Source organism: Kogia breviceps, chromosome 12, assembly GCF_026419965.1.
Source record: "Kogia breviceps isolate mKogBre1 chromosome 12, mKogBre1 haplotype 1, whole genome shotgun sequence".
Taxonomy (NCBI): domain Eukaryota; kingdom Metazoa; phylum Chordata; class Mammalia; order Artiodactyla; family Physeteridae; genus Kogia; species Kogia breviceps.
In genome coordinates, this window is record NC_081321.1 from 20498047 (window position 1) to 20512432 (window position 14386).

At 35.8% G+C, this 14386-nt stretch overlaps 1 protein-coding gene across 2 annotated transcripts in view; it reads right to left on the bottom strand.

Moving 5' to 3' along the window:
- The window catches only part of ITPR2 (inositol 1,4,5-trisphosphate receptor type 2), a 526733-nt gene that overhangs the window by 141239 nt on the left and 371108 nt on the right, over nt 1-14386 (bottom strand). For both annotated transcript variants that reach the window (XM_059081164.2, XM_059081169.2), the window contains 4 exons: nt 12963-13163; nt 10761-10871; nt 6434-6529; nt 4852-4974 (listed from right to left, as the gene is read on the bottom strand). In XM_059081164.2, the coding sequence (XP_058937147.1) occupies nt 4852-4974; nt 6434-6529; nt 10761-10871; nt 12963-13163 (531 nt within the window). The remainder of the gene's footprint in view (nt 1-4851; nt 4975-6433; nt 6530-10760; nt 10872-12962; nt 13164-14386) is intronic.

A 14386-nucleotide genomic window follows, 5' to 3' on the forward strand; every position in this document is an offset into this window, starting at 1 on the left:
AACAAACATGTGTTGAGTGGTCACTATGTTCCTGACACTATCAACTTGGTGAAGCTTTTTTTAAATGGTAATAATTTTAAGATTCAGTAAGATGACTACCATCAAACTGTGAGAAACAATTTTATAATGTGCATCAAGAACCATAAAATAGTTCATTACTACCCTACAACCTAGTCATTAAACTTCTTGGAATTTATCCTAGGCAAATGGTCAGTGTAGCAGACAAGGATTAATGTATGAGGATGCTAATCATAGCGTAATTTATAATATCAAAAACATTAGAAACCTAAATGTCTAACAATAAAGAGTGATTAAATAAATTATGGTACATTCAAATGATGAACAATTACGCAGACATTAAAATTACATTTTCAAAGACTATTTAATGATATGGGGAAATGATGATGAAAAAATTTAAAGCCTATATTTAAAAAATAATTTCATATATCCAATGAAAGGGATCCATTCTTTCTCACCTTAAAAGCCAGGAGTTATTTTTGCTTTCCACAGGCTTGCTATATAATATTTCTCCCCATCTTGAAAAGCACATAACACTTCTCCCTATACATAATTCTAGTAGGTATTGAAATAAAGGGTGTCATTGCAGCATTATTCACAATAGCCAAGATATGGAAACAACGTAGCTGTCTGTCAATGGATAAATGGATAAAGAAGATGTGGTATAGATATACAATGGAATCTTATTCAGCCATGAGAAAGGAGATCCTTCTGTTTGCAAAAACCTGGATGAAACTTGAGGGCCTTACACTTAGTGAAATAAAAAGACAAATCCTGTATAATATCACTCAGATGTGCTATCTAAAAATGACAAACTCAGAGAAAGAGTGTAGAGAGGTGGTCACCAGGGTTTGGGAGGTGGGGGAAAGAGGGAGATATGGGGGTCAAAGGGTACAATCTACCAGTTATAAAATTAATAAATTCTGAGGATCTAATGTACAGCCCAGTGATTAGAGCTAATGATAGTGTATCATAAACTTGAACGTTGCCAAGACAGTAGATATTAAATGTTCTCACTGCAAAAGAAAAATGATATTATGTTACTGGATTGGGTGTTAACTAATGCTATGGTGGTAATCATTTTGCAACATATAAATGTATCAAATCAACATGCTGTAACACCTTCAACTATACAATATTATATGTCAATTATATCTCAGCACAACTGAGGAAGAAATGAAACTAAACTAAAATAAAGTCTCAGAAAAACAGAAATCACTACATGGAATCAAAGAAACAATATGAATTATATGTTAAACTTAACCTAACGTACTGAGCAATGTTCTAGATTGCAGGCAGTGATTGTTCTATAGAAAGACAGGAATAAAGAGAAGGAACAGGAAGAAAGCAGAATATAAAAGATCAAAACTAGAGCAGAGAGAGGAGACAGAGACGCATGAGAAGAGCATGTGGAGGACAGAAAGTCTAAAATGGACACACAGCTAAATTTTAAGGAAATTCTGTGCACGACACTATGGTATTAGAACTTAAGAAATTCCCTTTTTGATGTATTTATAGTTCTGTGTAGATCAGACAAGACACTTACAAGAAGCATTATTTTTTTCTTGTAACACCAACCACAGGAAGGGCCAAAAGGATGTCATGGTGGAAAAAGCAGAACTACCTCACTACCATGAAAAGAGTAACAACAAAAACTGAAAGTCTGAGGGCACCAAAATAAACTGTCTGTACAAAAGACGATTATAGTAAAACAAGGAGGAAGTTGAACCTCAGTTTTGGAATTACTGAACTATGCAAAGGCAGAAATCAATCTGCATGGTCATTAGCAGGTCAGAGCCAAATGATTCTGCGTTTGCAATGAAAACGGCCAAACCTGGATGCAAGAAAACTCCTGGAGCACAGCTACATGGCTACTTCTGAAGCAGTGTTTACAACCACTGTCTCTGGCATTTGTGTCTCAGTATGGGGGCTATTTGGACAACAGGTTCATAAGGAACTCAGCAACCATCTTTCGCCGCCTAAGAAACCAGCACGATATCCTGGCCTAGAGAAAGCCAAAGGAGTCATTTGTGGAAAGATCAAAAGAGCACAGCGGGCTCTCTTCTGGGTGAAAATGGAATTTTTCATTAAAATTGGTGGGAGGAGTCACCCCACAGAGAACACATCTATAAAGTGGCAAGGCAACAACTTCCTGTGTCAGTGTAAGAAAGTGAGCAGACCTTTGCTTAACTACACTGCTGGTTACATATACTGTTGCATATATTTTGCCATTCCTGTCCTTTCCTTGAGTTCCTAGAAGGGACTCCTACGGACTCTCGTTTCATGTTTATACTCTTACAATTTAACCACAAGCCCTTAAGTGTTCAGCAATTCCGAATCTCTTTCTTCCCCTCACTCAGTCTGACATTCTCCCTCTTCCTGAAGACTGGCTTTATTTATGTATCTCTGTATTGTACCATCCCAGCTCTGCAAACTACCACTTTTCTAACATTTTGGTTTTCAGAAATTCAGAAACCTCGAGATAACCATTCAGACCCTTTTCACATCCACTGTTACATCTCTTCATTTCAGTAAGTTGTTTTTAACCCCTTGTTATTATTATTATTTTTTTAACTGCTTCTGAATTCCCACTCCTTGGACAATTCCACCATCATCGTTGAATTTAATCTGTTCTCTCCTAGCAGTTTCATAAACTCAAATCCATCAAAATCATCGACCTTATGCTGTCTTCATTTTTAACTTCTTTCATATTTTCAATCGTTATCTTTCAATCCATGACTAGCACTTGCATTCTTTATCCTTATTCTCCACTCTTCTCGACATTCACCTTAACCTGTTTTTAAAAATCTGTATTCTCTACTCTTATACTCAATCTGCTTAAAACTGGACTGACCTAACATAGCTCTTTTCTTGACGTTGACCTTTTTATTGTTACTCATATTACGACTAGTAACATGAAACTGCATTTTTAAACGTTTTCTTCATGGGTATGAGGTGATCTGGCTCCGACATCTACTCCTCTATTTGTTCTAGGTCTGACTTGGCTGGTCTGGTTGCTCATTTCCCACTTAAAAGACACAGGGTCAGGTCTTGCTTGTGTAGCTGGGATAACCTTTCCAGACAGAGCAAGACTAGCTTTCAGTCAAAAGAACATGGGTGGCTGTATTCCCTGACTTCCTTCTTCTAAAATTTATTTCTGCCCATTCTGCCTTCTCTTTTTTGCTGTTTTCCTTCCACAATGCTACAGCTTCTGAAATAACTCTTGATCATGTACCCATGCTGTGTCACTGTATTTCTATATTCATTCTAGAAGCCAATATGATTTTAGATTCTCAGTTCGTGCTTTTTTCCCTCTCTACTCTCATTCAGACTCTGGACAGTCCTTCTCTAGCTTGATTCAATTCCTGTCACCCAATTTCTTTCTCCCCTCCTTCCTTCCTCCCTTCCTTTCTTTCTCTTTCTTTTCTTTCCTTCCTTCCTTTCTTTCCTTCCTCCCTTCCTTTCTTTCTCTTTCTTTCCTTTCCTTCCTCCTTTCTTTCTTTCTTTTCTTTCTCTTTCTTTCTTTCTCTCTCCCTCCCTCTCTCTTTCTTTCCTTTTCTTTCTTTCTTCCCCACCCCCCCTTTCTTTTCCACATCCTAAATCTCTGTGTTCTACTTCTTTCAGTGTGCCCTTCATCTTAACTTTCAGTTCCTCAATACCTAAAATTCTCTTTTGTCTTCCTAGCTATAACCCATTTGCCCTCACCTTTTGCTGTTCTATATGTGCACTTCGCTATACTGTGAGAGACCTAAAAATCTTCTCAATGGTGCAACTATATTACAAAATGATACCAGCTTCTTGTATTAATATCTTTTAGAATTTGACTCCTGCCCTGAATTTTTTTGTATAAATTATATTCAAGGTTACATACATTAGGCAGTTATATAAAGGACAGAGAAGGGCAATAACTGTCTAAAGAGGAAACTTTTAAAACCTTAAACTCACAGAGTGCTGTATGTCTATTACATCTCAATAAAACTGGAAAAATTTAAAAACAAAAATTTAATCTACTCAGAGTCTTACTTATAGCTACCAATGTTTGTTCAATTATCTGGTAAGATGTCCAGGGAAGCAGGAAAAGGAAGAGATTGTCGGTGGGAGAAAATGACTAGAAAGAGAGATTGGGAAAGTCTAGAGGTTTGGACTTCATCCTGCAAGAAAATGAGAGCTGTATAGATAAAATCAAATGGGCATATGTCATTTCAATTTTTTAACTTCTAAAAACTCTGCAGTAGAAGATGCAAATTTAAAGCTGGTCTTCAGGTTAATGAAATTAAGTTTATCAAATAAAATTTATCAAGCGCCCGTTTTCACGAGTTACTAGTAAATAGAAACAGTTTTCCTTCAAAAGACTGTAAATTTAGCCTTATATTTATTAGAAGTCCAACAAAACCCAGTTAGAGGCTGCCACTTTAGAGCTTCTGCAGGAAACACGCCAACCTACAATTCAAAGAGGCCAGAAGCCTGTTTTGACCTGAATGCAACCCCTTACTTCATACTCTCTATCTCCTCAGTAGCCTCTTTCCTCTCTCCTTCAAGACTTCCATCTGTTGCCGTGGTTTACCTATTCCTCAGGCTCTGACATGGGATTGTCTCCTCCCTGCTGGCCCAGTTTTGGGTACCAAGTATTGCTTTCTTGTGCACCAGCCCCTAGCACAGCCCTGGAGGTACCACCAGGCATTCTGGGAGCTTTTTCTTCTCCTTGACCCAGAGCAAGGAAGGCAAGTGCTGAAAAAATGGAGGGACCAGAACTTGAAAATATGATAGCAAGCGTTGACACAAGACATGATTGACAAGATTAGCAAAACAATATAAAGATATAAAATGTGATACCTGATGGGCCAGAATATAGATATTGTGTCCAACATCTTTTGGGGAGACGCCATCATCTCCGCCCTCATGACCCCCATGATCGCATTCCAATCCTTGGTTATAGGCATTCTTCACCACATCCACCTATCAAACAACAAAGGGGAACAAGAAGGCTTGAAATGCCACAAACAACATGCATTTACATCATCTATGAGGTGTAATTAAACCTTGGAATGATTCCTAAGACTTGAAAAGTATAAAAGAATTCTAAACGAAAACAGCCTAGGAAACCATCTGTATTTAAATGACTATGGAAGTATTTTCCTACGATATTCCCTGTTTTGTTTGCAAAATTTGGCTTTGGGTTTTTAATGTTGACTGTGCCAAAGTTCCCATCAACTGGGAGATGTCGGAACCCTGATAAGCATCCATTATTTATTAAGGGCCCACTAATAACAAGAACACATGGTGCTGGACACCGTTTTCTGCCCTGAGGACCCAACAGTGGATACAACAGAGTATCTGCCCTCAGGGAACTTACTGTCAGCTGATCAAGAGGCCAACACAACTGTGAGGCACTCAGCAAGCACAGGGCAGGGCCACTAACTCAGGCAAGAAGTTGAGGGTAGGTCACAAGGAGGAAGTAGATGATGGGATAAAAATGTTGTAGGCAAAGGAAATGGTATTTTCAAAGAGGTATTGTGCAGAGATATTGTCGAATGAATATATAACTCACCGCCCCATTTAACTGTAAGGATAAGGAATGCCTTGCTCCTCTTAGCCCACTGGCTTCCATGGATGGAGGTTTTTGTTTTTGTTTTTTGCAGGTCCTATGCTCTCATTAAATGTATGTTAAATCAAACTGCATCTTATCTTTCTCTTTATCTGCCTTCTTTGAATCCATCCCTTACTATTAAAGAGAGCAAAAGAGTGCCTTCATAGGTTTCCCCATAGCACCAACAGCGGTGTTTATAAGACTGGGACTTAAGTCATTGGGGCACTGGCTCATATGGTTCCAGAATGTTCTCAATGCTTTTGAAACCCAATGATTTTAAAGCATGATGATATTTCTTCATAATTTCCATGTCACAAGTGAGGAGGAAAATGTAACTTCTACGATAGGAAGACACACTAATGATCTCTGGAATTCCCAGCAGGTCTCCACACAGTTTCCCCTAGGCTGAGTACTGTGTAACATTTTACAAATAAGAACAATTACCAAAGATATTTATTTTGTTTTTATTTTCAGAAAGAGGTATAAATAAAATTTTTGAGGGGTACAAACATTTTTATATACCTTCCTCACCTATATTCCAATACACAAACTAAAGCAAAAAATAATTTGCAGATACTTTAGGTAAGTGTGAAAATCTAGTTAAGAAAAGCACTTACAGTGGATAAAGCCAATGAAGAAATAAGGACCCAAATCACACAGGCCTTCGCTATCATAGGGTTTCTGAGCTTTTTGTAATAGCAGGTCTTGATGTGCCATCGTGCCTTGGTAGAGCAGTGAAAGCCACTAGACTTTTCCCCTGACATGCATACTATAAATTGTCCCTTTTAGGTTACACATTATTAACACAGCTTTCAAAAGTTTTCTTACCAGTTCTCTGGGTCTCATGTTAAATAGAATTCTTTCTGCATTCTCACTGTCATGTCTACTTTCCATGATGGCCAACAAAAGCTTGGAGGCATTGTTCTAGAGAAACAGATTGAGTTGATACACATGAAAGGTCTATTTCATGGATTAATGATCCCCTCTATTTGTTTTAATTGAGATTATCAGGACTATTTCTTTTTTTAATCAGGCAGAATTTTAAACTGCTAATTTTGTTTGGCTTATTAACATTTTAAAATAGAGTATTTTACTTTATTGTTAACACAAAATAAAAATAATGAATATGAGAGATATGTTACAAAGGATATTTTAAATATTGGTGAAAAGGAATTTTAAACACAAAATTGGGTTTATATATAATACATTAAAATCTAATCATATCTTCCTTGACTATTTCCTAAATAGGCATTCCTATGATGAAACTTTAACAAGACACAAGTATCAACGACATATTTCACAAAAATGGCATATAATTTACAAAGAATTTAGCATAATTGTTTAACATGAAACATTGACACACACTAGCAAATCAAAATTTTAAATAAATTTGAGCAATAATTAGTGAAAATTAATCTATAAAATTCTAAATTCATGAGTTAGAAACAAAATATTTATTGATAACGGTTTACTAGTCTCCCTACATGGTAGTAAATATGCAACATTTTTTCCATCTAGGTTGTAGAAAAATAATATTTTCTATTTCTGTTTAATAGAGAATAAAAACAGCTTATGTTGTCTTTGGTGTTTTTTAATTTACTTTATAAATATATTGTCTCAAACGTGCTTACCTATAGAAATCAAAAATGTTTCTGATACAGCCAATTTATTATCCAAAACGGGTACAACATAATTATACACTGTCTTGAAACACAAAGTACAATATCCTCAACATTTGGAATGATGTTTCTTTTTTTTTAAGTCTTTATTTAATTTGTTACAATATTGCTTCTATTTTAAGTTTTGGTTTTTTGGCTGCGAGGCATGTGGGATCTTAGCTCCCCAACCAGGGATCAAACCTGCACCCCGTACACTGGAAGGTGAAGTCTTAACCACTGGACCACCAGGGAAGTCCCTGGAATGATGTTTCTTTATACTGTGATTTCAATAGCACTGCCCTAGGATTGTGGCAAACTGCAAGACGATGAAAACGACCTGTGAGATATTTCTATAGTGTTTTTGTAATATTCACTTAGATAAAAATCTCAACCTCCACAGACGCAGAGTCAAATGGCTCTAAGATGCTTCTTAGTGACTCAAAATTAGCATCTTATGGGATGAAAACTTAAATTGAATCAGTTGTTTGGTGATGTAGGCATTCACAATACAAATTTTGTTAAAGTTGTGTAAATTAATTACACTGGATTTTTCTTTTTTCTTTTTTTTTTTTTTGCGGTACACGCGGGCCTCTCACTGTTGTGGCCTCTCCCGCTGCGGAGCACAGGCTCCGGACGCGCAGGCGCAGCGGCCACGGCTCACGGGCCCAGCCGCTCCGCGGCACGTGGGATCCTCCCGGACCGGGGCACGAACACGCGTCCCCTGCATCGGCAGGCGGACCCTCAACCACTGCGCCACCAGGGAAGCCCCACTGGATATTTTAAATACCAAATTCTACCCAGCTATTTTTCTTTCAGAAATACAGCCCATTGATTAAATGGCTAATATTAGTAACGATGATGATAATGTGATGGTGATGATGATGCCAATGTCACTAACCCATCCTAAAAAGATGTTAGGATTTTGTGGGAAAGGGAGCATTATTTTTTCTGTTCCATTTTCAATTTTTACAGATTTGTACTAATCCTAAAATTCCTTTTTTATAACCTAGCATCCCATATAAACAACATACCTAAAAAAATAAGGTTCCAGTGTTAGTGGAGAGCTTAGATCCTTAGAGCAATATTAATTGACCCCATAGAATTGAAAACTAAAACCCTGGCAACGCTAACAGTACTCTCTAATGAACCTCACTCAGCAGGCCCAATACATAATAGCTTAAAAATACATCCAATTTCAGAATGCTATTGGCAATATGGTATTTTTTCTGACCAATCTTTTTCATACTATGTTGGAGGAATAGAAATCTTATAAATGACTTACTGAAATTTGAATCAGTTTGAAAGTACAAGAGCCTATATATGCTAAGAAATCAAATTCATGTGTGTTAATAGAGGATTTTCTTCCAAAGGAAGCTGGAGTCCTTAGAAGAAAAAAAAAAAAAATAGTAACAAAAAAACCAACCTATTTATAAATTCAGCACTTTATAGTCCCAGATCAGTTATGAAATATAAATTAAAAGGGACAAGATATATGTATGAGAAAATTCATAAAATGGTATAGTAAATTAGTAAAGTTAAATATACTTAAAATTATAACTGGTTAAGTAATTAAATTTAAGGGTGAATGGTATAAAATAAAACCTAAACATTTTCAATATGGAACCTCTATAATGTTCTGGAGAATTTATAATTAAAAGCATACTACCTATACCTTCTAAAATTTGCCAATATACTATATCATTTCTGTCTTACAAACATTGTTCTCATATTGGCCATTATGTACAAAGCCTCATGGATTGTTTAGAAATGTACACTCACCTCTTTCTTTAAGTAGAAAACTATGAATGTTTCAAGTCAAATTCATTCATTTTGTATTTTATACATACCTTGATCTATCCAACTGTCATATTTTAAAAAGGTATATATAAAAAATTATGCCTAGAAACATAAATGAAATTTTAAATGACCCTTTTTCAAAAAAGATTTCCATTTGAGTTGCCAAGAGTATCTTTGTACTGTTAAGTCATACCCCATCATTTAATTTAGGTTTTTTTACATAGTTCTGGATTTGTAAATAATCTGTATGCCTATACTTTGACAAATCCTTCAGTATTTTCCCCCATTACGTTATTTCAATTAAGAGTGAGACTTAGGGACTCCCCTGGAGGACCAGTGGTTAGACTCCGCACTTTCACTGTTGAGGGCCCAGGTTTAATCCTTGTAGTTGGGGAACTAGGATCCCACAAGCCTCGTGGCATGGCCAAAAAAAACAAAGAGAGAGAGAGATTTAAAGGTATAGTCTCTAGGTAAATAAAGGATTTAAAAAGCCTGTTTCTTTATGGTTAAAAATGAATTCAAGATATAATAGTTTTTTTCTAGTAATTCAAATCAAGCTGTCTGTTATATACACCTAGGCTGTTTTTACTAAGTGAAGCATGAAGCTAATTAGGAAAAGGACACACGTTCAATCTACATACGGATCACCTTCTTTCTGATCTGTGAAGATAAATACCCAAAGATTTTATATATATATATTGCAAATGAAAACAGTGAACTAACCTTTGTTTGCTTATTAAGAGCCATTAGCACAATCTCCACATAAGTAGGATATATATATATAAAATATATATATTCCATTATATATCTAAATCTATATTTAGAAACATAATTATAGAAATATCATTTCTATTCTTCTTGGTCATAAATTTACCCATTAAAAAGTTAAACTTTATTTTCTCTATGATATTGGATCGACCTGTCTTTACAGAAAAATTTTATTTAACCAATGATTTTTAAACCTGTTTAACACTAAACATATGTGGTCTTTAATAATTCATCTCAATTGAATAGCATGCCTTTATATTTGGGATTATATAGTTTCTTGTGTATATTCATTTATCTGTTTCTACTTGAACAAAAGTTGAAGAAATTTTTTTCAAAATGCCATTGTGCTCCTGACCTCTGATAAATGAACGGCTGGGAAGTATGTGCATGGTTTAAGTTGAAGCACCTCCTCAAAGGGAGTGTGAAAATGGCTTAGCTTATTTGGGGAAAAAGATAAGATTCTAATATATAATAAAAGAAAACAACTTTTAGAAAGTAGAGAGACATAAAACTAAAATGCAGCCCTCCTCTGACATAGTCTCATTAATCGTGACTTGCTAGATAGAATTCTGTAGTCAAGACAAATTAAAAATATATGGGATAGTGAATGTTCAGAACCTTTTGCTCCTCTATATAATGAAAAATAGAAAATAAAAGCAAAAGAAAAGCAGCAAAACAAAGTGGCTGCTTAAAAAAACTTCCAGTAAAGTACCCTCCAACTAACATTACCTCAAATCTTATTTGACACTTTATCAGGAATTTAGTGCTCACTGTGCTTTTACTATCCCTTTCTGCCAATTCATTAGTTGAAAATATGATAATACCTTGCTTTTTACAAGACCTACTTGAAGATTTAGAGTCAACTCTGAAAGGGAGTTTTATATAGAGAATGTCACTCCCCCCGCAACCCCCGAATAGTGGATTTACTCTACCTTTAGTTGGAGCACCAGGTCCATTCGATATTTACCAAGAGGGTTTATGTCATTTAGAATCAAAGCAATGATGATATCAATCCCATTAGATTCATGAGTAGCAATACATGTCTAGAAAACAAAATGTGTATAAAATAACACTCTATTTATGATATAAGTGCACTAGAAGCCATGACATAAAATTACAGAATCACCTTAGCTTTTCGACGTTTAAAATATAATTAAAATTTAACTTTGAGATTAAGTCTAAGATAAGTCAAAAGTTTAACTTTAACTTATTCTTTTGCATAGAGTCTGACGATTGGTTGATTAGTATTAGTTAAATGGCTTTGTATGACGAGCACAGAGATAGACATTGTACGAAACAGGTATCTTTTCAATGAACCATTTTAACAGAATTTCAAAAAACAACGGTTAAGTAAAACACTCAGTCAATAAATTCTAATATGACCTTCATTAGAGGAATTCCTTAAATTTAGAATTTTAAGATCTGATCTACCCAGGCTAAGAGAATATTCCTGTTTATAAAAGGAATGTGCCCCTTATGCCCAAGGTTTGTAAGTAAACTTTATTGGAAATGATGCAGCAACTTCATTTATCTGCTACTTAATGTTAAATGAGTAACAAGTGATGCTGTTTATCATTCTGGGTGGCAGCAGACAGGGAATACAGGTACCTCCTGATGTTTTGGAGACATCTTGTCAATTATGGTGGTTGAGGGAAAAGGTCAGAAGATTCCTTAAACTTAAGTGATTCACAGAGGAATCTGACTTGAGAAAAGCTTATAAAATATCCTGAGAGATAAATGTCAGTATTTTGAAGGTTAGGGTCTACTGTGCTAGGACTCTGAATTCAATTCATTTTATAGGACTTGAAAATCAGGAACTTGTGGGTTGGAGTTTGTGGAACTACATTTTACCACACAGCACCCACTGTCAAGGTATCTGAAAAATTGAAACCCAAGTAAGATAAATGAGAAAGAGTAAAATCAAGGTGACTCTGAAAGGACTGTTATTTTTCAGAATGGGCTTAATTTCTCCTTTCATACAAGGAAATTTTTACTCCCCTGACACCCAAGAGAGGTGTTTTCCATCCATCTTCTACATCTCCTGAGATTCTTCTGATTGTTAAAATGTTTGCTAAACTTAGAGGGAATCAATTTGCAGATCGTTTCTGGAATTTGCTAGCCACCTTCTTTCTTTCCACACACTTCCAGAGCACGGGGTTCATAGTAAGTATATTTCTAGAGTATACGGGATTCATGCTATTTTATTATTAATTTCTACTTTTAGAACTTACCTGATTTAGTAAAAAACCAAGAGTGGAGAATACCTGTTTTCTGTTATAGATATACATGATTTTAACCAACAACAAAACCAAATCTTTGAATGTGCATATATTTCCTTAACTTTAAATCAACAGTTAGGTTTTCGTGTATCGTTGCCCTAGGAGAGGGAAATATAATACAGAGCAAAATCCACAAACTCTTTCACCATGTCACATGCATATTACGGGGGGTAGGGGGAGAAGTATGCCCCTAACAAATTATTTATGTCAATAACTGTGTTTTTGTTTTACATACCTATGTATTTACATGTATGTGTGTGCATTTTTGTACATATACGTTATATAATTCACAATAGAAAAGCAAATTACTTTTTTCACTTTTCTATATTAAGCACCGATATTTGGTCTCAATGGCTTCTTTAAAATTAATATCCATAAATGTTTGTGACTTGAAAACTCTTCCTTCCAGGGTGGATCCATGCTTGTGATGGTAGCCCTGTAACAACCTATGTAGATGTGAATAGTCAGTAAATTCCAGGGTACCCCCCGCTTTACTAGCCCAAGTGTTCTACCTTCTACTCCTTCAATGGGAGTTGATGCCACAAATCCTGGAAAGATTGACTAAAGATGAAAACTGATCAATGATGAAAAAACGTATTTTACGTTTTTTGATAACTCTGATTTTTATCTGGAATATTTTCATGGGAATCTCCTTTTATGGTGAAATTAAAATATGGCATAGTATTTGTTAGTCCATAATTCAGTCTTTGTATGCTTTGTTAGGAAAGTAAAAATATCTGGCAAAGCAAGAAGAAAGATCTTTTACATGCACACAAAGCTTGGCTCCTTCACCAATCTGATCCTTTCGCTGACTGGTCAGAATACTTGTGTGTGAAGGACTGCTTTCACAGTTACCTGATTTTCATGGCATGGGCCCTGGCAATACTCAGTCAAGCTCTCCAGAGTCTGGTTGACCAGCACTACATTCTTCTCATTGATGTAGAGACCCAAGAGGCCCAGGCCACCTGTCGTACTTCCACAAATGCAGTCCAAAAACTGAAGGGTCTCACAGACAAGGTTGTAATTTGTTTTGTTGTTTTGATTCCTCAAGAAATTCTAAAGGCAAAAGAAAGCATACCTGAAGCATTAAAAAAAAAAATCACTGAGCTAATTGTTTACAGCTCTCTCCCTATGAGTGTTTTTCTAACTCGAGACGATCCCCATGGCAATGTGGGATAGAGTTGCACTTTATATGGAAGCATTTGCATTTATTAAATTTCTCCTGGGTTTAAGAAATAAAAGATGCATTTTTTCCCAAGCATCTATATTTATCAGTATGGCTCATAACAAATATTTCTCAACATCATTGTCTTAAAACTATATACAAAGGGCAAAAACAATAGGTAGTAGGAAAAGGAGAAGGAAAAAGAAACTGGAAAGAAATTCATTAGGGAAAGAAAAAATCAAATATTCAACTAAATGATCCCTTATAAACAGTGTAGCGTCAAACAGTAAATGATGCAACCATTATGGAGGGCAACTTGAAGCACCTATCAATATTTTCAGTTAACATACAACTGCAAAGAGGTTCACGGCATACTGCTTATAACAGCCCAAACTGGAAACCACACCATACCCATCACAATGTGACTGATTTAATAAATAAATGTACATCCAAACACTGGAATATTTTGAAGCTATAAGAATGAGGCACTTCAAAATGTACTGATATAAACATAATCTAGTAATAAGTAATTTAGTAATAAGATATATTACTAAATGATAAAAGTAAGTGGAAGACCATTATATTGTGTGTGTATTTTTTAAATGGTTTACATGTACAGATCAGTATGCTTATATCTGCATAAAAATTTCTGGAAGGAAACACAACCTGTTAGAGTGATTTTGAGACCTTGCCTGCTTGCTGACAGATGCGGTCCAATAGCTAAAGCAGCCGATGCCCTGCAGGAACCTAATCGGTAGACAGCGGTGGACCTTCTCTAGAACTAAGACTATCGAGGGATTATGCATTCCGTCCAGCAAAGGCCATGGATAAGCAACCACACGGTCTCAATGCTCCTGCTAGAGGTGAGATGTTACAGCAAACTATATGACAGCATAGAGGAGTTTCCATACATATTGCTGAGGGAGTAAGAATCTTATCGATCTTTAAAGAACCAACTTCTGCAGAGGGCAGACAGCAGAAGCAAGAATTACAATCCTGCAGCCTATGGAACAAAAACCATATTCAGAGAAAGAGAGACAAGATGAAAAGGCAGAGGGCTATGTACCAGATGAAGGAACAAGATAAAACCCCCGAAAACAAACTAAATTAAGTG